The 25,941-nt window shown below is 44.5% G+C and overlaps 1 protein-coding gene across 1 annotated transcript in view; it reads left to right on the top strand.

The window, feature by feature from the left end:
* Positions 1–25,941, top strand: part of CYB5R4 (cytochrome b5 reductase 4) — a 270,390-nt gene that overhangs the window by 95,257 nt on the left and 149,192 nt on the right. The window contains exon 7 of the mRNA XM_082249678.1: positions 11,725–11,782. Coding sequence (XP_082105804.1) covers positions 11,725–11,782 — 58 coding nt within the window. The remainder of the gene's footprint in view (positions 1–11,724; positions 11,783–25,941) is intronic.

Below are 25,941 nucleotides of genomic sequence, written 5' to 3' on the forward strand. Positions count from 1 at the left end.
GGCCCTGTACTATGTGATCACTGTGATTGATCACAGAAAAAATCACAATAATAAGCAAGCTATTATGATTGAAAGACATTCATGACAGTTGTGTTTACATGTTATCATGTGATCACTGTGTTTGTCACAGTGATCACATGATAAATTGGCTGCTCACAGCAGCTGGGTACCAAGCAGTGTGAGATCCGGTGGATACAGTGGTCACAGGATCGAGCCATGTGAGCGGGAGGACTCCGTGGACGGTCTCCTGAAACTGGGAAGCATCAGCCTGGCCGTATTATTACAATATGGCAGACAGAAAGTGGTTGAAGCCTTGGGGTTCCCAGGTCACCAGATCTAGTGTCCCCATTCGAAGATTCCCCCTCTATTACTTTTCTGGAGAAAACCCAAAATTTGGGATTTTCTTTTATTTTCATTTTCAATCATAATGGTAAACAGGACAAATAGAGAGTGAATCTCCCTAACGGGGGCACAGACAGTAAAAAAAACTTACAAGCATTCAAATTCCTCTCCACTCTATCCAACATTTTAAAAAAGTGTTTCCTTTAGTTGTACCTTAAGGATAGCTGTACTTTTCAACAGTTAAGCCCCGTATACACGTACCGATTGTCGGCCGTAAATATTCGGCCGACGACCGATTGGCTGATTGTAGGCTTGTTAGTATGATGCTTCCGACAGCCGACAGCGCATTTTCGGCCGAACAGAATCTGTCGTGCAGGCATTAAAATTTTTGTTGGCCAACTCCAGAACGGCCGATTGTTCGCCAGTCAGTACAGATTTCGGCCGACAGACAGCAGATTAGCAAGACTGGGCATGCTCAGAAAAGAAAAAAGACAAGGAAAGTTAACCATCACATGACATCACTTCTGCAGTCGGCTGTTGTTGGCCGACAAAATTCGCGTGCAGTCTTTTGCAGTTTTCAACAGACAGGACAGCCCTGGACAAAAGACTGCCGATCGTTCGGCCGACGATCAGTACGTGTGTACGGGGCTTTAGTCTTTTAATGACTCCCAGCACCCCATCTAACACAGGTAACTGCACAGCCATTACTGAAAATGTTCACAGATGTGTGGATAGAAGGGAAAACATTTTTCTGGAGACAACTGAGGGTGGTTTACTTACTTGGCAGAGATTTCCTGTCACCTACTATCATTCTACAGAACAGGAAGTGAAGACAAGGCTCTTCAATCAGACACAGATGGCAAAAAACAGGCAGGTTTTAACCTTTCCATACCTTAGCCAAGATGAAAATGAAATTCCCTCCTTATCTCAGTAACATGGGGAGATTTCTGTGCAGCAGAGTCCATAAAACGTTAGGAGCTCTCTGGATTTCTTGCATGATCAAAGTTATCTTTTGCTCTTTTTCAAACAGCTATAACAAAATACCAGCCTTAAAGTGGTTAAGGCTCAAGGATTTTATCTTCATGCTAGATACAAAATCAAAGTAATTTTCTGTCTTAATAAAAAAAAAACCTTTGTTGTCTTTTGTAGTCTAGTTTAGTAAATGGAGGTGAAATTGCACAATTGTACTAATACAGGGCCTGTTTGCTCTCTTTACTCCATAATAACCAGCTATTAGCGCAATTTAAAATGTAAGAGTACTCTAACAGATTGCACAACCTCACTAACAGCAGAGAGCATTAGTGAACAACATGTAGTATATTTAAAATAATCATTTAATGCAGCTTAATGAAAATTATGTGGTAGTGTGATGTAAATACTTTAATGATGCAGTTGCTTATCTACTAGTACTTACATCAATGAGGACCTACAACCATAAATAAGTAAAATTTAATTGCCTTAGATTTCTGAGTACTCAGCCTTTTAAAGTTTTTTTCTAAGCATAGATGCATTTTTTTTTATTTACAAATCCACTCAAATAAAGCTGAAAATGGTAGCTAATTATCAGTAAATGTATACTGATTGAGCTTGTTTAATTATGATTTTTCTTTTTTTAAAAGATAGTGTGTACCTGAAGCCTAGCCAAAAAAAAAAAAAACAGCATGCTGGAAACGGACACAATGTCTTTGTATTTTTCAGAATACCACATGATTATTACCCACCTCAAGTCCATACATATTCACCCCTTCTAGTCCAGTCCAGGCCAGGCCATGCCAATTTTTAGCTTTCAGCACTGTCACTTTGAATGACCGTTACTTAAGCATGCAAAACTGTACCCAAATGAAATCGTTAGGGTTTTTTTTTTTTTTTTGAGACAGATGGAGCTTTGTTTTGGTGATAATCACCACTGGGTGCTTTATTTTTATATTATCAAAAAAGACCGAAAATGTTAAAAAAAATAAAAAAAAAATTTAGATTTTGTTATAAAATTTCGCAAATCTTTTTTTTTTTTTGTCCATATATTGAGGCCAAAATGTATTCTGTTAAATTTCTTTTGTGAAAATAATCCAAATGTGTGTGCTAGTTGGTCTACAAACTATGGTGTATATACAGTGCATATTTGAAAATTGATTATTCCTGATGTACTGACCCAAAGACCTATTTTTGGAAAGTAGAGAATCCAAGGTAATTTATTCAATCAGGCATGGTGAGTTTTTTGAAGATGTGATTTTTTTTTTTTTTTTTGTCACAATTTTTTGGAAAAAGAAATCACAGTCATCATTTTTAAACAAGTTATTTCTCACACACAGCATGGGCATACTTATAATTACACCCCAAAACACATTCTGCTACCCCTCCCGAGTATGGGGTTAACATATGTGAGACTTTTTCACAGCATAGCCGCATAGAGGGGTCCGGAATCCAAGGAGCACCTTCAGGTGTTCTAGGCGCATAAATTACACATCTAATTTCCAGACTACCCATACATTTTTTTTTTTTAAGGCCCTAAAGCACCAGGACAATAGACGCTGTAACTGGTATGTCGGTGATTAGGGATGATGGGCTCCATTCACAAAGTGGTATCTTACTGCATCTGAGTATGCTACTAAAATACAGCATGCACTATTTTATGAAGTTATAAATTATTGCAGTCAATAAATTACCGCAGATGGTAGCCGGCATCCTTAACAAACAGTATGAATAGCTAGTTGTCATAGAGCGGGCAGCCGCCGATACCTGTAACAACCCATAAACAACATGGTTGTCAAGAAGCTGGCGGCCAGTACGTTCTTATCAACCGACAAGTCCTCAGCTGTCAGCAGGGTTCCCTGCTGACAGCTGAATGTAATAAAATTACCGGCATTAAAAAAAAAAAAAAATCAGGAAAAAACCTGCATATAGGCCCCCCCAATCTGTAATACCAGGCTTTTATCTGAGCATATCCTGGTGTGGATTTGAGAAGAACCTCCATGGAAAAATGAAAAAAAAAAAAAAAAACAGGTTGGATCCCCCCAAAATACATACCAGACCCTTATCCAAGCATGCAGCTCAGCAAGCCAGGAAAGGGGAGGACAAACGAGCGCCCCCCCCCCTTAACCACAGCAGGCCACATGCCCGCAACATGTGGGGGTTCTTTGGAGCAGGGGGGCTCTGCCCTGGCTGGTGGTTCTGGGGGGCTGCGGGCGGAGGGCTTATCAGAACCTGGAAGATCCTGCCCCCCTCATGTGAATGGGGTAGCGGGAGCTTTCTTCTGAAGCGGAACTTTGTTTTGTTTTTTTCTGATCAGTGGCCAGCATTTATCATATTTGAAATAGGATCTACACCCCGGGGGGCAATTTTTTTTTCATTTTGTTTTTTAATAAAAGACTTGAAAAAATGATTACTGCCCCCTACCCACAATTTCTCCCCCTGTGACAAGAGAAGTGTTGGGAGGAGATAGGGGATGGATAATCAAACCCTGTACAGTCCAGTTTGAGTGTGTTTTTGTCCTAACTCCTGTATACAGAGAGGAGGAAAGAACCAGGAGTAGGTGCGGGCTGTGCTCTCTCCCTCCCATCTGTATACAGGATTTAGGACCAAATACAGATTGCACTGTACAGGGATTAAGTACCCCCCTTTAGCATTCCTGTATCACCTCCTGTATACAGACAGGAGGAGGCTGAGGTGGGGACTACATGTTAGGGCTTGTTCACACCAGGTGCAGTGCAGTAACGCATGCAAAACCATGCATTTCTCTATCGTTCATTGACGGACGCAGTCTCTGTTCTTTATAACAGTAGGGTTATGCTGTCCCCTATAGGAGTAGGACACTAGGCAGAAAAAAAGTTCTAGCTACGCCTATGGGCAGTCCCAGGGGGTATATCCTATCTCCCTTCTATAGGATGTCAGTTTTTATCTGCATAGTCAGGAGTAAGGACCTAGTTCCTTGCTGGGGTCTCTGGTCCTGGCAAAAGTTTTTTTTTTTTTTTTTTCTTAATTTGTTTAGTTAGCTTTTTCTCTGGATTTTTTTCCTGTGAGATCTACAAGCAACTATGTCAGATCTGGGTGATGGGCTGGATATATAGATCCAGTGGTCATGTCAGGGAATCAATACCCTGCGCAGGCGTACTGGCGCTGCCAACCGGCGAATGCCTATGCGCTTGCGCGTACGAAGAGGCACCTTGAATAGCTAGAGGCTACCTTACAATAGCTCAAGGCTACCTTGCAGTAGTTCGAGGCTACTTTGGAAAAGTCAGAGGCTACCTTGGAATAGTCAGAGGCTACTTTGGAATAATTAGAGGCTACCTCAGTATAGCTCGAGGCTACCAAATTGGCCTATTTAAACACAGCTGTCACTACAGGAAGTTGCTGTGTTATCTTCAGCTCTCCTGTTTCCTGTGCCTGTTTGTAGTCTGCTGTTCCTGTTTACCTGACCCGGCTTGTCTTTGGATTCTGATTACCTGCTGCCCGCCTTTGACCTTGGCTTGTCCTAACTATTCTCCTGCCTGATCCTGATCTGTTTATCCGCTACCGGCTATTGGTCCTGGACCTGATCCTGGCTCCACCAGGGAATCCGGGGGACCGCGACCTGGTGTTAGCAAGCAGCCAAATCCATCCCCACCATCTGGGGCCCCTGGTGAAAACCGCTAACACTTAGACTCCGCGCCTCTGGTGAACCTGTGCCACGCCAGTTACCCGGTAAGCCACTCCTCTTACGTCAGGCTCTGCCACATTACCCCGTGACAGTATAACACAGCCATGACTGAGCCTGCTAGAGGAGCCTCTCCTATGGATGACATCTGCCAGCGTCTCGAGGCCCTTACCCAAGCCGTTAAGTCCCTGCAAGAGGGCTATACCCAGTTGGAGGGTCGTGTTCAGTCCCTAACCTCCTCCACGGATCCTGCAGTTTCTGCTGCTTCCATGGCCTCCTCTGGGCATCCCTCGGGTCCAACGGTGGTGATGCTACCTCCTGAGCCAAGGGTCCCTACGCCGGAAAGGTTTTCTGGGGATCGGAGCAAGTTCAGAGCCTTCCGCAATGCCTGCGAGCTATACTTCTCCCTGCAACCCCGAACCTTCTCCCTGGAAGCAACCAAGGTGGGGTTCATCATATCCCTGCTTCAAGGTGAACCTCAGTCCTGGGCTCACCGCCTGCTTGAAGAGCACAGTAACCAGCTGGACACCATGTCGGTTTTTTTTAATGCAATGGCGCAGTTGTATGAAGATCCGCAGCGTACTGCTACCGCAGAAACCGCGCTCACCGCACTTCAACAAGGCCGTAGAGCCGTGGAAGTTTACGTCGCTGACTTTAGGCGTTGGAGTACGGACACTCACTGGAACGACGCAGCCTTGCGACATCAGTTCCGCCTGGGTCTGTCAGAAAGTTTGAAGGATGAGCTGGCCCGAGTGGGCATACCTGAAACCCTGGAGGCATTAATCGCCTTGGCCATACAGATAGACCGCCGGCTCCGTGAACGCAGGGCAGAGAGGTCCACGCAGCAGACCCGCCCTGTCTGGATGATGCCACGGGTCCCTAATCCCGTCCACACCTTCTCCTCTGGTTCCCGTCCCAGCAGCACAGCTCCGGTTACTCCTGAATCGGATACTTCAGAGCCGATGCAACTTGGGCTCATGCGTCCCTCCTTATCGGCAGAAGAACGCTTACGGCGACGTCAGAACAATTTGTGTCTGTATTGCGGAGAAGCCGGACACTTTGTACGCACATGCCCAGCGAAGATGCGTAAGTGTCTTTCTATATCTCCCTCAAGTTACCCAGTTTCTGGCAACAATACCACTCACCTGGCTCTCTCTATCTCATTACAGCTTCCAGAAGGCCTGATCCCGGTCACCGCTATAATTGATTCCGGGGCATGCAGCTGCTTCATTGACCTCACCTTTGCTGCACAACAACACATCCCACTTCGACCCAAGTCACAAGGACTTTCCATTTTCCTAGCGGATGCGTCCCACATCAAGTCTGGGCCAGTAACTCAAGAAACCCCTCCATTGCCTGTGGTCACCCTCGAAGGTCACAAGGAGTTGTTTTGCCTGGATGCCATCTCTTCTCCCTTGTTCCCCGTTATTCTGGGGTTACCCTGGTTACAAGCGCACAACCCGCAAATAAATTGGACTTCTGGAGACGTCAAGTTCCAGTCCCCTTACTGCCAGAATCATTGCCTGTCAGTACGCTATAGTGCTCCTAGCAGTCTACTTTGTATGGACACTGATAAGGAGATACATTCCTCTGTCCCATTACCCTATCATGAATATCTGGATGTCTTCAGTAAACAAGGGGCCGAGACTCTACCCCCCCCCACCGCCCCTATGATTGTCCGATTGAGTTACTCCCGGGGGCCGAGATCCCTTTGGGACGTATCTTTCCTTTTGTCTGAACGGGAATTGGGTACTCTAAAGGACTATGTAAAGGAGAATCTTGAGAAGGGATTCATCCGACCCTCTACTTCTCCGGCAGGAGCTGGGATCTTTTTGTAGAGAAGAAAGACCATTCACTTCGGCCATGTGTGGACTACCGCAAATTAAATAAAATTACGGTCAAGAACCGGTACCCCCTACCCTTGATTCCTGAACTCTTCCAGAGATTAAGAACCGCCGCTATATTCACCAAACTGGACCTGCGGGGAGCCTACAATTTGGTCCGTATCAGGGAGGGGGACGAATGGAAGACAGCATTCCGCACCCGATTCAGTCATTATGAGTACTTGGTAATGCCTTTTTCGGGCTCTGCAATGCCCCGGCCACCTTCCAGCACTTCATCAACGATGTCCTCAGAGACTATCTGGACATCTTTGTGATTGTCTACTTGGACGATATCCTGGTCTTTTCTTCCTCCCTGGCCCAGCACCGAGAACACGTTAAAAGAGTACTCCACCGACTCCGGCTACACAGGCTCTACGCAAAACCTGAGAAATGCGAGTTTTAACAGCAGAGTATCCAGTTCCTCGGTCTAGTAATCTCCTCTGAAGGGGTCAGAATGGACCCTCAGAAGGTCTCCGCCATCCTGGATTGGCCAGCACCTGTGGATAAGAAGGGGATTCAGCGTTTCATAGGATTCGCAAATTTCTACAGGAAATTTATCAAGGGGTTTTCCTCTATCATCGCCCTTATTACCCTGCTCACCAAACAGGGTACCTGTTTCCACTGGTCTCCCGAGGCTCAAGTCGCATTTACAACTCTAAAGGAGCTGTTCACTTCGGCCCCTATCCTCAGCCACCCGGATCCTGCCCTACCTTACATCCTCGAAGTTGACGCCTCGGAAATCGCAGTAGGAGCAGTCATCTCCCAGCGTCAAGGCCTCAAGGACCTGATCCATCCGGTGGCTTTTTTCTCCCGTAAACTTTCTCCTGCGGAGAGGAACTATGATGTAGGGGACCGGGAACTCCTTGCCATCAAGACCGCCTTGGAGGAGTGGAGGTACCTGTTGGAAGGGGCGGCACATCCCATACTTATCTACACTGATCATAAGAACCTGGAGTATTTGAGGACGGCCAAACGCTTGAGACCTCGCCAAGCACGATGGGCACTTTTTTTTTTCCAGGTTTTTATTCCACATAACGTACCGACCCGGTTCCAAAAATACGAAACCCGATGCTCTCTCCCGAATGTACAACAGTTCTAAAGGAATCCTTGTACCTGACACCATCTTGACCAAAGGTAATTTCCTGCTATTACAGTCTGACCTTCTTACCTCTCTGAGACAAGCCACAATAAATGCTTCCCATCCTCCTGGAACTGTACTGGTACCCAGAAATGGACTGCTATGGAGAGGAGATCAAATTTTTGTTCCAGAAAGTGCCCGGGTGTCCATCCTGGGACTTTGTCATGACCACCCGATGGCTGGTCATTTTGGGATTCACAAGACCCTAGATCTGGTTCAACGCACGTTCTGGTGGCCCGACCTAGAGAAATGTTGTAAGCAGTATGTCTCCTCCTGTACTATCTGCACACGAAGCAAGACAACCCGAAACAAGGCATGGGGCCTGCTCAGACCACTACCAGTCCCTGACAGACCATGGAAGATGATTGCCATGGATTTCATTGTGGAACTTCCTCCTTCAGACGGTTATTCTGCAATCTTCGTGGTAGTGGACCGTCTGTCGAAAATGGCTCATTTCATACCACTGAAGGGCACACCCTCCGCGCTCGAGACAGCGCAGGTCTTCATCAAAGAGATTGTAAGACTCCATGGGGTTCCAATGGACATTGTGTCGGATAGAGGTGTTCAATTTACTTCTCGCTTCTGGAGAGCTTTATGTGACTCATTGATGATCAAGTTGTCAATGTCCTCTGCATACCATCCCCAGACTATAGGGCAGACTGAGAGGACCAACCAGACCCTCGAGCAATATATCCGATGTTTTACCACCTTTTGTTCAAGATGACTGGGTCTCGTTACTACCGTCAGCGGAGTTCGCATACAATAATGCCAAACACTCGGCTACAGGTCAGTCCCCATTCTATGCTAACTATGGGTTTCACCCATCCTTCTTGCCCTGCTTTGTTCCTGAACCTACAGTGCCAGCAGTCCGGGATATCATGGAGTTCCTTAAAGAGAACAACAAATTGTTACAGGATGCCATGACCAGGGCTCAGACCGCCAATAAAGAGGCCTTTGACAAAAGGAGGAGAGGTGAGTTGGCTCTTCAACCAGGCAACCTGGTATGGTTAGCCACTACCAACCTCCGATTGACATGCCCTTCCAAGAAACTGGCACCCAAGTTTATTGGCCCGGTCCCGGTGAAGAGGAGATTAAATGAGGTATCATACGAACTAACTCTACCCGATTCCCTCAAGATCCATCCGGTCTTCCATGTATCACTTTTGAAACCTGCAGTACCTGATTCCTTTCCAGGTAGAAGTTGGGAACCACCTGCTCCTGTCACCATCAACGGGGACGAAGAATTTGAGGTGGAGGCCATCCTAGACTGCAGAAGACGGAGGAATCAGTTACAATACTTGGTTAAATGGAGGGGCTACGGCCCCGAAGAGAACTCCTGAGAACCGGTACAGAATTTCCATGCCCAAGAATTAATCCGAAATTTTTTCCGCAACCATCCCCACAAAAGGAATCTTTTGGGCACCCGGAGGTTGCCCTTAAGGGGGGGGCAATGTCAGGGAATCAATACCCTGCGCAGGCGCACTGGCGCTGCCAACCGGCGAATGCCTATGCGCTTGTGCGTACGAAGAGGCACCTTGAATAGCTAGAGGCTACCTTACAATAGCTCAAGGCTACCTTGCAGTAGTTCGAGGCTACCTTGCAGTAGTTCGAGGCTACGTTGGAAAAGTCAGAGGCTACCTTGGAATAGTCAGAGGCTACCTTGGAATAATTAGAGGCTACCTCAGTATATCTCAAGGCTACCAAATTGGCCTATTTAAACACAGCTGTCACTACAGGAAGTTGCTGTGTTATCTTCAGCTCTCCTGTTTCCTGTGCCTGTTTGTAGTCTGCTGTTCATGTTTACCTGACCCGGCTTGTCTTTGGATTCTGATTACCTGCTGCCCGCCTTTTGACCTTGGCTTGTCCTGACTATTCTCCTGCCTGATCATGATCTGTTTATCCGCTACCGGCTATTGGTCCTGGACCTGATCCTGGCTCCACCAGGGAATCCGGGGGACCGCGACCTGGTGTTAGCAAGCAGCCAAATCCATCCCCACCATCTGGGGCCCCTGGTGAAAACCGGCTAACACTTAGACTCCGCGCCTCTGGTGAACCTGTGCCACGCCAGTTACCCGGTAAGCCACTCCTCTTACGTCAGGCTCTGCCACATTACCCCGTGACAGCTCACCCCAGCCGGCCAACGAGCGCGCACAGACCCCAGCTCCGCAATAGGTCGGCTGTGACATAGTCCCATCAGATGGAGACTGGCTCCGCGAGTTAAACGTCTTGCCGGGTCGCATACGACCGGGTCTAGGCCCGAGTTGCATCGTTCCTATTGGCCGACAGCCCCCCTCTTCAGCAGAGAGGGGTTCTGTCAGGAGATGGCGCCTGCATGTTCCTGGTATGGTGAGTAAATGTTCTGCCCTCTTCCCCTGGCGTGTGTTAGGGTGGATGCGAGCCCCTCCCTAGTACAGTCAGACCCTCACAAACCCGGGTTCCCCTCTTTACTGTCAAAACGCACCCCTCCACCTGCCTGCTAACCACCCCCACCCCCCATTATTGGGGCCATGGGATGCTAAAAACTACTCCCGGTGGCTGGGACTGGGCGTTAGGCCGAAGGTGGGGGCAGAGGGGTGCGTCGCCGGCACAGACAATCGATCATGCGGGGGGGGTTCACCTGTACCTCCCAGGGCCCCTTACCTGTCGATCCCTTCCAGGAGGCTGGGGGGTCCACTCGAGGGCCTTCAGAAGCTCTGAAGGCCACGCGGTGCCGCCATTTTCTTGTCGGTGGAAATGTTGGTACACCCAGCGGCCATTTTTGCGGTGGATTTCTATTACAAATTACTGGCGGCCAGTAATCTTTCTCTAATGATTGAGATCGCTGCAGACACGTGCTGTGCAGACATTCTGGGCCTTCCTGTTGCATCTTTGGTGCGGGTGATGAGTCTGGGGGGTCTTTCTCTCTCTGCTGGGGGTCTTCAGTGTGCTCTGCCTGACCTCTTGGGGGCGCTGTAGAGGGGTGGAACATTCTTAAAAAAAAAAAAAAATGTAAGTTTTTTTTTTTTTTTTTTTTTTTTTTTCAAATTTCGCTGCGGGGTTCCCCTGGTGCAACATGGACCCTGCAGAACTTTCTTCCCTCCCTGACCCTCTCAATGATGCCACAGGGCCCTCCGGATCCCAGCTATCTGTAGATCTACTGTCGGGGGTCCTGGAATCATTTGTGTCTCGGGTGGAGGTAGCCTTTAAAGGACAAGGTGCCAACAAACGCCCTCGGCCTACCCCTGCCTCATCTGATGTGTCAGATTCTGAATCTGATTCAGCCACCGCAGACGTGGGTCTCCCTGCCGGGTCTACTACCTCCCACCCTGTCTCCTCTGATAGTGAGGATGACATCTCTACCTTCACCACCGTGCAAGATAAGGCTCTGGTGGATGCACTGGTTGTATATGTGCGTGAGACACTAAAAATGGAGGATGCAGCTGCGACATGAAAAGATAGAATAAAATATTCACAAAAATGTAAAGGGTGTACTCACTTTTGTGAGATACTGTATATTTGGAATGTTGGTAGAAACGGATATGAGTTAAACAGTGGAGTTTCAAATACTTTGCTTCTTTAAAAAAAAAAAATTAGAACTAAAATTAGATTTACATTTTTAACCGCATGAAAAATATATTTTCACCTGGGTAAATATCCTTCAGCACAGTAAACCATTTGTCAAAAATTTTCCTGAGCATTTTCTTTGTCATGCAATTTCTTTTTGTATTTTTTATTTTTTTTTGTTCATGCAGATATGAATGGTTCCAGACAGATGCTAATGTTATCCTAGTTATTTACACCAAGCAAAAGGTAAGATTAAAGAAAAAGGATATTGAAATGGTTTTGTTTGAATGATTTGACTAAATTTGGCAAGGATGTGTGTGCAGTATGTTTTTTTTCATATTGTTCAGTCACTGATTCTTATGAACAAATGTAAGCTTTCTGAGCTGGAAAATGAATAAGTGGTATAAGGAAGAAATCACATTTGTCAAAAAAAAAATAAAAATATTCAGTCAAACGCTATATTGCAAATTTGTAATCTTGTCACTCATTTATACAGTACATGCTGTATATTAGTTTTGAAACAGGAATATTATGCACTTTCTGCATATATAATTAAACATATACTGTATGAGGTTTTAGGTTCTGCGATAGGGAATTGTTAAAAAGAGGGTAACCAAAGTCAGAGGGTTATGTTAAAAATCGAAGATTTAAAGGAACTAAGAAAAAAGAGCATTGAAGTTCATAAGTTTAAAAATGGCTAAAAAAAAAAAACCTGAAACTATCAAAACTGTCACCTCTATGAGCCCATAGTGAGTTATTTTAGGAATGGATATTTATTCAGCAGAGTAGTCCCTTATCTAGTAGTTGGCATTCTAATAGGATCAGTGCAAGGGCATGCAGTACAGTCCTCAAACAAGTGTCAATGAAACTAGTATAACATCAAAGGCTATGCAAGCTTCTCTTAGACCTGGTTGATTCAAAATTTTTTGGACAGCCATTTATCAAAGGTTCTATTTTTAAAACGTTGCCTAAGAAACTACTCCCCGCCATTAAATACACTGATGTCCATCTTGCCACTGATAAGCTGTCAGGATGTGCAACTGGAATGATTGTCTTTGGACTTTTTCTAGTAAACAATGGTATGCATGGAGAAAACACACTATTACAAATCAACACCCTATCCCAGCTGTGAAGTCTGATAGAAACATTATGATATTGTGGGTTTGCTTTGCTCCTTCAGGGCCTGTATGGCTTGTAGTCTATGACTACAAACCTAAAGCAAAATGTAGGGCCATCAGTTTGTGATATAAATCTTTAAGGAGATCCTGTCATCAGACTACTTTTTTTTTTTTAATTTTAAACCAGGACTACTTTTAATAACAGAAATGTGGTACAATAAGAGCAAATAGTGGTAGTTTACAATGCAGTACAACAAGCAACAATATAATACAGAAAATTGATGGCACACTTACAAGGGAATGTATACCAAAATTGCAAATAACTAAAAGATTATCCAAATAAACATTGGGAGTATTCAGAGACAGCCACGGCTGCCAAACTGTATCATATTTCTTAGGAAAATTTCTGCCAAGATAGGTTAACTTATACACTGGCAATGCCGCATCAAGTGCAGTCTTCTATGAGGCTAGGGTAAGGGAGTGGGGGCTAGAGGTCCATCTGCAAATAATCTTTCTTAGCGTAATATACCAGATAGGAAATCAGAAGTTTTGATAATTTCTATGCCCTTGTTCGTCGTCATGGATGCCTAACAAGGCCAGGTCAGGAGACATTGGGAGAAATAGATGGGTATTATTAAGATCAAAAACATCTGTCCAGAACTGGGTCACCCTAGCACAGGTCCAGAACATATGAAAAAAAGAGCAAACAGAAGAGTGACAGTAGAGTGGGTACATTCTGGAGATCTGGTTGGATACATTTGATGTAGCCTTAGGGACATGAAATAAACTCTGTGAAGAAATTTAGTTTAACTTCTCTGTGCAGAGATGACCAGTCTAGAGTTGTCTTCAAAACATTCCTCCCAAGTTTTCCTGCCCAAAGTAGGAATATCTGCACTCCACTGCTCTGAGATTTTCTTTCTTAGGAGATTCTACACACAACAGAGCCAGAAAGAATGCTGAGAGGGGTTTGGAGAGCTGCTTCTGTGAAAGGGGGTGTCTTCAATTCGGTCTGACACTAAAGCAGGGGGGTTCAGGGAACTGTGATTGAGCTGCATGACGCAATTGCCAATAATGGAAATGCATCCAACAGGGCAGGTCATATTTGAGAAAAAGGTTGTGAAAAGACAACAGAATACCCCTTGGCATAACATCCCGAAGCTTCTTAATGCCGTAAAGGGCCCAAACCTGAGGGTCAGGGATTGATGAGAATCAGACCACTTTACTTCTACCTCGGCAGAGGGAGCAGAGGTGTTGGTCCAGCACAGAGAGTACTTATAAACTCTCAGAAGAGGAGAGGACTATGATGTGTAAGTTGGGAGGGAGCTGTGTTTGGGAATTAACTTGTCAGTTTTGCTAGCAAGTTCAAAGGCACATTGCAGGTGAATGAAATATAATTTATAGAAAAGAAAAACACTGCAAGCAAATATGTAAAATACTTGATTTTTCTTTGTTTTTACCTGCACTTATTCACATTGATGACAGGGCTTCTTCAACCAGGAGTGTGTGAAAATCTAACAAGCCAAGTGTCAGCAGTTAAAAGTAGCTTGGTGGCTGTGCAGCCCCCAGATTGCTTTCACACATCCCTGTTACTGCGGGTTCCCCTCTGCACATTCCCACACCTTGTATCCCAGGCTCTGCATACCCATCGGCAGAACCGGGACCAGCGCGTTGAATGCCTGACCTGGAAGCAATATGTAAAATGTTGTTTCTGGGTCCTGATATCACTGTGATATGCACATGGCGTGGTGCCTACAAATGTTACATATCACTGCGAACGCTGGAGTGAGATATAATATATAGTAACTCTAGGCCCATTATTCACGATTATCTCTAAACTGATGACCCATAGGGGCTTTTAAAGCATCACCTATGGAAAATGTAGGGTATTGTAGTTTCACATTCATTTCACAGGCGCATGCAATTTTAAGGTTTGACATATTTACTCAGCGCAACCTCATCTTCTATATTTTACCAAAAAAAGTGGGCAGTTTATTGCATTTGTGTTCCCTAAAATTAACTTTATAAAATAGTTTATTTTAACTGAAATTATGTGTTTCCTAAACCATTGTACTAATATATCGTGTGACATAAAAAACTGGAACTACCAATATTTTATTCTATAGGGTGTCTGCTTTCAGAAAATATATGATGTTTTGGGGTTTTATATACATTTATTTTCAGGTCTAAAATAATTTTTTAAACATGTGCAAAAGATACAAAAATGCCTCTGGATTAAAAAAGGGGTAAAGGAGACAACAGCGATTTAAGACTCTGGAACAAATGAACAACCAAATAACTGAAGAAGAAAGAATTCTGTATTTTAAAATGGCTAATGTCCTGACTGAATTCCTGCTGAAGAGCAGTGGCATAATTTGAAGCATGTCATCCACACAAGACCACAAAATATACATGAATATAAAAGTTTTGTACATAGAAACAAGTTAAACCACTGGGTGGTGGTGACCAGTAGGTACCAAAAGTGTTTAGAGGTATTGCCAATTAACGACTGCTGAAGTACCACTAGTTAACCACCAAGATTAACTTTCATACTGTCACTCTTCTGTGCATATTGATCCAGCGCCTGGTTTTGTCTCCTGTCAGAGTTGCTCTGGTTCTTGCTGTTCTGCCCTGAACCTAGGTATTAGGAAGCTTTTGCACCTGTGTGTTAGTGTTTGAGCAACATGTCTTCACGTGGAAGCTGGACCCATCTGTTCCTGTGGCATTCGCTGCTGTCTGAGGTGGTCTTACATTCTGATCGTGACAGTGCTTGAACCATAACAGATGAATCCCCATCAACTGCGTTTTTCAAAGAGCGACTTCTCCAAAGGCTTAGTTATCAAGAATCTAGCCAAGTTCACGTTATTCGTCATCTCTAGTCTCTAACCAATCATTTGAATCAACTCCAGGCTTTGCTTTCGGCGCCTGCAGACTTACCTCAGGCAGCCCCTGTGCCCCAAACCGTTTCGGTGGCGACGTCCACACTTCATCTTTCGGCCCCCGCCGCAATTCTTTGGAGATCCTAAGGCCTGCCGTGGGTTTGCTAACCCCTTCACGCCCACGTAACGCAAATATGCGGCCTTCTGCTTCAAGTGGTTGACGTGACTTTTGCTGTGACAAGGGGTGTTTACTTTCCTTGTGAAAGCTATAAAAGTAAAAAAAAAGAATTAAAGGGACAGTGTAAAAAAAAAAAAAAAAATTAAAGCGCCCCATCTCGCGCACAGACGTGAATGCATACCTAAGTCGCACCCGCAAATCTAAACAGTATTCATACCACGGAAGAAAAAGGTGCATCTCTGGGTTGTGGTGGGGCGGCAGCTGACACAGATAAGTAATATACCAAACTTATTGAATGAAGACATTGTGTTGTCTTCCCTGTGTCCCAGGCCTAAACATCCGAAGGAAAATGCCTTGCATGCCTTGTATGTGGTCCGAGCAATTAGGGTGTACCTGGCAGCTGCGGAGTCTTTCAGGAAGTCAGACTCACTGTTTATGTTAATGGATGGGCCTTGGAAAGGATTGTCTCTTCCTCTGCGACCATTACCAGATGGATCAGGCAGACTGTGTTTCAGGCCTATTACATCAAGGGTCAGGTTCCTCCTTTTACCTGTTAAGGCGCACTCTACTCGGGTGCTTAGTGCCTTCTGTCATCAGGCGAATGTGTTGGCATCTGCGGATGCTTCTTTTGGCTGCATGGTTTTGCAGGCTGCTGTTTAGAGGACCTGATTCTCTTTTGAGAGTGTATTTTTTTTTTCAGGTGGGCTCCAGTTGTTTTGGTTGAGCTCCTGTTCCCTGATTGGCTACTGTATAGCCTTTGTAATAAAACACTGCTTTGGGACGTCCCTATCGTTATAAAAGATCAGGAGCTGTGTCCGTCAATAAACAAAAGAGAAAATGGGATTTTTGACTTACCGTAAAATCCATTTCTCTGATGTTCATTGATGGACACAGCACCCACCGCTCTGTGGAGTTGTAATTCTTCTGACACTGCTTGTAACTAAACTGAGTCTAGTGTCCTACTCCCTGTAGGGGGCAGTAAAAGCCAATGGTTATGAAGATCAGGAGCCCGTCATCAGCAAAATTGATTTTACGGTAAGTCAAAAATCCCATTTATAACTTGTATGCAACAAGTGTCAGAAAACGGCTTAGTTTTCAAGGGGTTAACCAACGTAACATTTATTATGAGTTCTTTCTGGTTAGGCCAAGGTCACATACGTGATTTCTCTGCTTTCCTTGGCATGGGCCTCTCTGCTGCGGAAAAAGTTTGATCCAGTAACGAATGATATCGCAGCATTGCTCACTCATTTTTTTAAATTATTTTTGATGGGCCAGGCAGTGCGTCCTCCGCTGCTTGCTCACTTTTTTGTCAAGGCAACCTCACTTTTGGAGAGTACGCTATTCAGTTCTGCACACTAGCAGCTGAACTTTCCTGGAACAATGAAGCCTTTAATGCGGCCTTCTCGCAAGGTTTGATGGAACGTATCAAAGACGAGTTGGTGGGTAGTGAAATTCCTACCATCCTGGAAAATCTTATTTCTTTGGCCATCCAGATCGACATCTATTTCCAGGAGCGCTCCCAGAAAAGGGCTCAGCAATGCAAATTCTCAGCTTCTCATCTTTCTCCAATTTTCCAACACCCCTTGGTATCCCCCAATTATTCCTCTTCCTCCTCTCAAGAAGAGTCTATGTAACTAGGCCATTCATGCCTATCCATTGAGGAAAGGAATCGTCTAACTCTGGGACTGTGCATCTACGGTCAACAAAATGGACATTTCCTAAAACCGTGCCCACAGCAGCCAGGAAACTTCCAAGGCTAGTATACCTAGAGGGGGTATGCTAGACCATAATTCCTACCCCCTGAAGTCCATGTCCAACTATTACTGTTCAGTTGCACTTTCCCACTTCCACTGTCTCAATGGAAGCATTTGTTGACTCTGGTGCAGCGGACAATTTAATCTCTGCGTCCCTGGTAAAAGATATCACTCGGACCACAGACCCACCTCAGATCCTTTGACTTTCGGCCATTAATGGAACCATTCTGGCCTCAGGTCCTATTCGTTCCTCCACCACTCATCAAGATGTCGATAGGAGTGCTTCACCAGGAATCCATCTGCTTTTTGGTGTTACCGCTGGCTCTCTTTAAGTTAGTCCTGGGTCTTTCTTGACAGCAACAACATTCCCCAATAATCGACTGGTCTGGTCCCTATTTATTATCCTGGGGACCCACCTGTCACACTAGATGCCTAGGCAAGGTGGTTCCAGCCACAACTCTTCCAGTGGAATCCGCTGAGGTTTGTTCCCTGGTGCCAACGCACTACTGGGAATTTCTGAATGTGTTTTCAAAGTGCCAGGTGGACCAACTTCCCCCCCCCCCCCCGCAGACCCTATGAATGTGCCATAGACCTAGTCCCAATAACATTAATGAATGCTCACGTTGTATATGTCCCCACGGTGCCACATCCCAAAAAGTACAAAACCAAAAAAGGAAATTCCCCTGGGGGCGGGACTTTTTAGGCACCAAGATGAAAAAACAATCAATTGTATAAAAAAGTCAATTCTTTATTAAGTCATACAAAAAAGATTAAAACATAAGGCAAGCTATAAAATACTTCACAATAAACAGTCGAACTAGAGACCACACGACCCCTGGGTTAGAACACCGACGCGTTTCGGAGTCTCTTGGAACTCCTTCCTCAGGGGTACCCTTGGAGGGTGGTCTGTGGGTGATCAATACAAAACAAATTAGTTTCAACATTTTACATATGTATGTATTTATTACATTGGAAAAGTTTTTTGATAATAACTTACATAGTTCACTGTGGTGATAGGTATACGTAGCCTGCCTAGGCAATTTAAAAACAAATGGTCAGCATATCAGTGTTGTCCATAGGGGGTGCCGTTTTCAAAGATGTATGGGTCTAAGCCAAAATCCTAGATGTTCAGAATTTGTGTGCTGACCAGTCTCAGTTGGAGGCTGGGTAGGGGCAGCTGGAACCTCATATAACAGCAGATCTGCTGAATGAGAATCGCATAATTATTACAAGGACTAGTTCAGAAACCAGGCATGTATAGTGCACCGATAAAGAGGATAGCCTCCACTTCCATATATTTTCAAAAAATTGGATATCAAAATAGGGGTATATAAAATGAAAAAACTCGAGTTTACAAAACGTGCCTGCAGACATATCAAAAGTATACAAACACGTAACCCAGAGCTCCCACTGGGACGCCATGCCGCCTTGGTCCATCCCGAAAAATTTCCCAAAATCAAATTCTTGATATTGGATAGAATCCATCCAAACCCCAGAGGAGGGGACTGGAACAAGACCCTCCTCCAAATGGAGTTACGTTGGATCTACCGATTAAAGGCCACTGAGCCACCAGGACTGAATGATTTAATTTCATTCAGACCATTCCTTGAGGGCTTTACATCTGGAGGCATGGAAAGATAAACCATACTCCTGAGTATAACATAGAGAGACTCCTATATTAGGATTACCTGTTTGAGGGCGCCTTGCTGACAGGCGAACAACCACTGGTATACCAAATTAATTTAATATTCGGTATCCCCTGATACTTTCTCTTAGTCGATATACCAGTGTTCAATACCATCACAATTATCTTGCCTCCTTTCCTTTTTTCTTTTCCTCCTCTTTCCTTTCCCCCCTCCTCCTTCCCCCCTTTCCCCTTCCCCCCTCCCCCTCTTCTCCCTCTCCCTCTTCTTCTTCTTCTTGTTTGTCCTTGTTTTTCTTTTTTTCTCTTATTAATATTTTGTGAATATCCTATTTCCCTTTACTAATCTTTGGTTAATTTCCTACAATGTGATTGTGTAACCTTTCTATATAATAGATTGTCTTACATATATGTATAAAAATACTTTGCTTCCACACCTTTGCACTGTTGTACACAAATGTTTTAGCATATCCTCGAGTTGTCCAATCAGGAGTTAAGTCCGTTTCCCATTAATTTTTATTAATTTATACATTTATAAAATTTGTTATTCAAACTTTAGGGCAGTCCGTATGTTCATATATAAACAAGATATTGAACTGTTCGGATTTGCTGTAAATAAGCAACTCTTCTGGTGTAGTTTAGCACCAAAGGAATAAATCCTTTTACTAGTATTCAGAGTTATTGTCCTTAGATGTGCCTGTAGGAGCAGCCCGGCACGGTAAGGCGGACGCCACCTAGTGGCGCCCGCATAGATGGGTGTCTATCCATCCACCCCTACCTCTCTTTAGAGGTCGGTGGTGCACGCCCAACACACTCGTTTGCGGCTCACGCAGACGAGCAGTGCTTCCGTGTCGGTGGAATGCACTGGCCGCTCACGCTTCCGCCGGATATCCGGCTGGGGGCGTGTCCGGCTCCTACGTTCCAGGGAACCTTGACGGCTATCAGCTGGATGCGTGTAATTCAGCTGAAATGTTTTTTCAGCTGATTACCACGCTATTTTAAGCCCTGTGTGTCTGGCATCAGATCTGCTTGATCTTTTGCCGGACACACAGGTCTTGTGAGGCGCTTCCATCTCTGTTAATGATTTTCTGCTATACTCAAGGTAAGAAAGAAATCCTTTTGAATTATTCCACTTTAATACTGCTGACTTTTTTCTATCAGCTATCTGAATACTAGCCATGTATATGACGCCTAACGGAACCCCACAGCCTTTACTATAATTAATTGGTATTCCTTTTTGCCATTGATACACCAATTGGCATTACATATATTTTTATATATTGTCCACATTTTTTTCATTTTATATACCCCTATTTTGATATCCAATTTTTTGAAAATATATGGAAGTGGAGGCTATCCTCTTTTTCGGTGCACTATACATGCCTGGTTTCTGAACTAGTCCTTGTAATAATTATGCGATTCTCATTCAGCAGATCTGCTGTTATATGAGGTTCCAGCTGCCCCTACCCAGCCTCCAACTGAGACTGGTCAGCACACAAATTCTGAACATCTAGGATTTTGGCTTAGACCCATACATCTTTGAAAACGGCACCCCCTATGGACAACACTGATATGCTGACCATTTGTTTTTAAATTGCCTAGGCAGGCTACGTATACCTATCACCACAGTGAACTATGTAAGTTATTATCAAAAAACTTTTCCAATGTAATAAATACATACATATGTAAAATGTTGAAACTAATTTGTTTTGTATTGATCACCCACAGACCACCCTCCAAGGGTACCCCTGAGGAAGGAGTTCCAAGAGACTCCGAAACGCGTCGGTGTTCTAACCCAGGGGTCGTGTGGTCTCTAGTTCGACTGTTTATTGTGAAGTATTTTATAGCTTGCCTTATGTTTTAATCTTTTCTGTATGACTTAATAAAGAATTGACTTTTTTATACAATTGATTGTTTTTTCATCTTGGTGCCTAAAAAGTCCCGCCCCCAGGGGAATTTCCTTTTTTGGTTTTAGACCTAGTCCCAGGTTCCAGCATCTCTAGGGACCGGGTATATCCCCTCAGCCTTCTCAAGACCAAAGCCATGTCTGAATACATTGCAGAAAATCTCCAAAAAAAATTAACCAGATATCCTCCTCTCCCACCAGAGTGGTGTTCTTCTTTGTCCAGAAAAAATATGGTTCCCTTCATGCTTGTATTGACTACTGGGGATTAAATGCCATTGCAGTTAAGAAATGTTTCCCGCTGCCACCTATTACCCTGTTGTTTGATAGACTTCATGGAGCACAAATTTTCACGAAACTCGATCTAAGAGGAGCCTATAATCTAATAGGTATCAAAGAGGGAGATGAATGGAAGATTGCTTTTACCACCAGGGTTGGCCACTATGAATATCTAGTGATGCCTTTTGGCCTCAGCGGTTTTTCAGCACTTTCTCAACTAGATCTTCCGTGACTTCCTCTATCTTTGTGTAGTAGTCTATCTGGATGACATTTTTATTTTTTCTCCAAATCTCCTGATGCACAGACTTCATGTCCATACAGTCTACCAACGGCTTCGTGAGAATATGCTTTATGCTATGGCAGCCAGAAAAATGCCTCTTTTATCAATCTCAAATACCTTTTCTGTCTTCATCGATGGTCTCTCCATGGACCCTGAAAAGGTTGCCGCTATCTCCAATTGGCCCTAGGCTGACAGTTTTAAGGCTATCCAGTGCTTTCTCGGCTTCACAAACTACTACTTGCAATTCAGTTGCAACTATTCTGTTCTGGTTGCACCTATCACAGCCCTTACCCCTAGGAACTGGCTCCCCAATGCAGTGAAGGTCTTCCATGCCTTAAAGCAGTTTCCTCACTGGCACTGCTCTCTTGAGGCCTGATGTCGCCAAGCACTTCTACATCAAAGTGTATGCCTCCTCTGTAGGAGTTGTGGCCCTTCTTTTCCAATCACCTTGAGCGACTAAACGTCCATGTGCCTTTTTTTTTCTCGCAGAAGTTCTTCCTAGCAGAGAGAAATTACCCCATAGGATATAGGACTGAGGGACCCTGCGCTTATGGATTAAGTGCTAAAAAGTGCTTAACCACTTCAATACCGGCCCATAGTAAATTGACGTCCTGAGTTTAAAGCTAAATACCGGTGTTATGGCAGCAGATAGCTGCCATAACCCTGGCATTTTTTTAAACTGCAGGCGATGGGCTTTCCGATAAGGGTGGTCCCAGCGGCGAATTCGCCGCAAAATCACTGTCCGGGATGGCGGAAGGGGTGCCCCCCCCCCCCTCCCGCCGCGTCCCGGTCCTTTTCCCCGCTTATCGGACCCGCCGGCAGCGGGGAAAACGATTGGGTCCCGGCTCCTCACAGACAGGATGTCGAGTGAGGGCAAGCTTGCCCTCACTTGACTCTATTGTCTTGGAGGACCGGAGCGACGGCAAACATCGTTGCCGAGCAACCGGCTTAAAGGTCGCTTTTTTTTTTTTTGTCATTTTTTTTTTTTTTTTTCCTTTCCATCTTTATTAGTGTACTTGTGAGATCTGAGGACTTTTTGACCCCAGATCTCACAAAAAAGAGGTCCTGTCATGCCTATTTCTATTACAAGGAATGTTTACATTTTAAAACGGTGTAAAAATAAAAAATAAATAAAATAAATAGTAAAAAAAAAATAAAGCACCCTGTCCCCGTTAGCTCGCGTGCAGAAGCGAACGCACACGGAAACCCCGCCCACATATGTAAACGGTGTTCAAACCACACATGTGAGGTATCGCCGCGATCGTTAGAGCGAGAGCAATATTTTGAGCCCTAGAACTCCTCTGTAACTCTAAGATGGCAACCTGTAGAAATTTTTAAAGTGTCGCCTATGGGGATTTTGAAGTACCAAAGTTCGTCGCCATTCCGTGAGCATGCGCAATTTTGAAGCATGACATGTTGGGTATCTATTTACTCGGCGTAACATTATCTTTCACATTATGGAAAAAAATTGGGCTAACTTTACTGGATTCTTATTTTTTAATTCAAAAAAGTGATTTTTTTCCAAAAAAATTGCGTTTGGAAGACCGCTGCGCAAATACGGTGTGATAAAAAATATTACAATAATCTCCATTTTATTCTCTAGGGTCTCTGCTAAAAAAAAATATATAATGTTTGGGGAATCTAAGTAGTTTTCTAGCAAAAACAACTGATTTTAACTTATAAACACCAAATGTCAAAAATAGGCCTAGTAGGCAAGTGGTTAATTTGTGCTGATAAATAGAATTAAATGTGTTCTATTAGAAAGCTGCTAGCTGCAGTGAAAAGTGCTGGTGCTCTTTTAGGAATGTGGAATGTGAATGCAGCGCTGCTTTAAAGTAAAAGATAATTCCATAAATATAAATGATTGATTCTTCATAAAATCATAAATCATAAACTTCCTTCAATCAAATAATCAAACATATTGTGCTTCAAATAAATGTCCATTAGTGCATCCTTCCTGGATGGTGTATCCTTCCCCAATGTTCATAAAGTGCTTGAGTGCTCGATCTGTGCTGTATGCGGGGTTTCCGCCTATAGTTGTCTACTTACCACCAAGTAGTTAATAGCAGGCATGAAAAAAGGGCTTTGCACTCAGCTTCGCCAATTGATATGGAAGGATCGTTGCTGGAAGGTCAAGATTCTTCCCCCGTGTCCTCAGAAAAGAAAACTAATCATAGTGAAGTTCGTTTGGACATCACATTTATTAGGTGTACAACGGGGGTTTATACTCACAAACATCACAAAATAGCATGCAAAAGTGAAAAGGACAGCTCGGCGGTGTGCTGCTCCTGCAGCATACGATCCTCCAGCCAAAGATCACGTGGTACTCGCTCTACCTATCGCTAGACGCGTTTCGCTGTGACACACATACAGATGAATCTCTCTCTCTCTCTCTCTCTCTCTTTCTCTCTCTCTCTCTCTATCTTTCTCTCTCTCTCTCTCTTTCTCTCTCTTTCTCTTTTTCTCTCTCTTTCTCTCTCTTTCTCTCTTTCTCTCTCTCTCTCTCTCTCGTTCTCTCTCTCTCTCTCTCTCTCTCTTTTTCTCTCTCTCTCTCGCTCTCTTTTTCTCTCTCTCTCTCTCTCTCTCTCTCTCTCTCTCTCTCTCTCTCTCTCTCTTTTTCTCTTTTTCTCTCTTTTTCTCTCTCTCTCTCTTTTTCTCTCTCTCTCTCTTTTTCTCTCTCTTTTTCTCGCTATAGGCTTGCCCCCTGCATCCTCTCCCCTGGCGTGTCCCTTCCTAGCTAGCTGCAGTAGGTTTGCTTGGTTCCTTGTCTCCTGTGCGTACCTTGTGTCCATCCAGCATGTTATTTGGTTGCACTTTGTCCCCATACTTTTTGTATCAGTGAAGATATGAAAAAATAAAATGCAGTGCCAGGCTCTAGGAAAATACAGATGTCTTTTATTATTATGAGTTAGATTAAGAATTGTATTTTAGAAGCATGCACTATTTAAAAAAATTCCTTAAGGGGATTACAAAATGTTCAAGTACACTGTTATCTGTATTGCTTACTAATGTGTATTTTTTGCAATCTTTTAATATTGTGTTTGGCCAGATATTTTGAGCAGTTCTAGTAATATTTAAATGAATTTACAAAGAAAAATACAAATTATGAGCCTGCATGTGTGCCCGCATAGCAAGCAGCTTGCTTGCTCTAGTACCTCACGCAAAAGAGAAGGAGCCTAGAGTGCCAGCGTGGAACCCCAGTAGAGGAGGTTCAGGGCAGCTTTGTGCAATATGATTGCACAGAGGTGGCAAGTATAAAATGTTTGTTATTTTAGATTGAAAAAAGCAAGAATATACAAATGCTTTAACAGTTATGTGAGAAGAGTTTAGTTTACATTTTTGCAGTTAGGCCTCTTGCACACATGGTGTTTTTGCAGCTGCTTTTAGGAGTGCCCGACATTTTTTTTTTTGCAGCTTAAAAACGCCCCCCTCCATGTTATTTTTTGGCCTCATGTGCATACAGACGTTTCAAGCTTTAAAAATATCCCAGGGCCTGTGCGTTCTGAGTGGCGTTACAGCTGTAAAAACGTCTGATGCTGCTAAAATCTGCCTAACATTGCTTATACAGCGTTAAGCCGCATCATACTATGGGAGCCCATTGATTTGAATGGAAGTCACATCCAAGTCCAATCAGGATGATCCCACTTATGGTGCGACTTGCGCTCTGAGGATCTTGAGGGGGAACTCCACGCCAAGATGGGAAAAAAAACCAGCATGGGGGACCCCCCCAGGTTCCATATCAGGCCCTTTGGGTCTGGTATGGATTTTGAGGGGAACCCTACGCAAAAACACAGCTTGGGGTCCCCCTCCCAAAATCCATACCAGACCTTTATCCGAGCATGCAGCCCCGCAGGTCAGGAAAGGGAAGGGGACGAGCGAGCGGGCCCACTCCCTATTGGACCATACCAAGCCACACGCCCTCAACATGGAGGGGTGGGTGCTTCGGAGCAGGGGGGTCTGCACCCCCCACCCCAAAGCACCTTGTCCCCATGTTGATGAGGACAAGGGCCTCTTCCCGACAACCCTGGGTGTTGGTTGTGGGGGTCTGCCGGCAGGTGGCTTATCGGAATCTGGATGCCACCTGTAACAAGGGGGCCCCCCGATCCCAGATCCCCCTATGGGTATGGGGTACACTGAACCCTTACCCATTCACCCCAAAAAAGGCAGTGTAGTGTAAATAATGACAAGAGACAGTTTTGAGAAGTCCTCTCCCTCCAGTCATCTCCCTTTTGGACTTCCTCCGATCTTCTTTCTCCGGTCTTCTTCCTCCGGGCTTCTCCCTCTGGTCTTTTCCGATGCCAACCCGGTCCTCCCCGACGATGTCTCCAGTGATTTATGCCGGCTCCGCTCTTTGCGGCTTCTTATATAGCCATGG

This window comes from Pelophylax lessonae (assembly GCF_965119305.1).
Source record: "Pelophylax lessonae genome assembly, chromosome: 3".
Taxonomy (NCBI): Eukaryota; Metazoa; Chordata; class Amphibia; order Anura; family Ranidae; genus Pelophylax; species Pelophylax lessonae.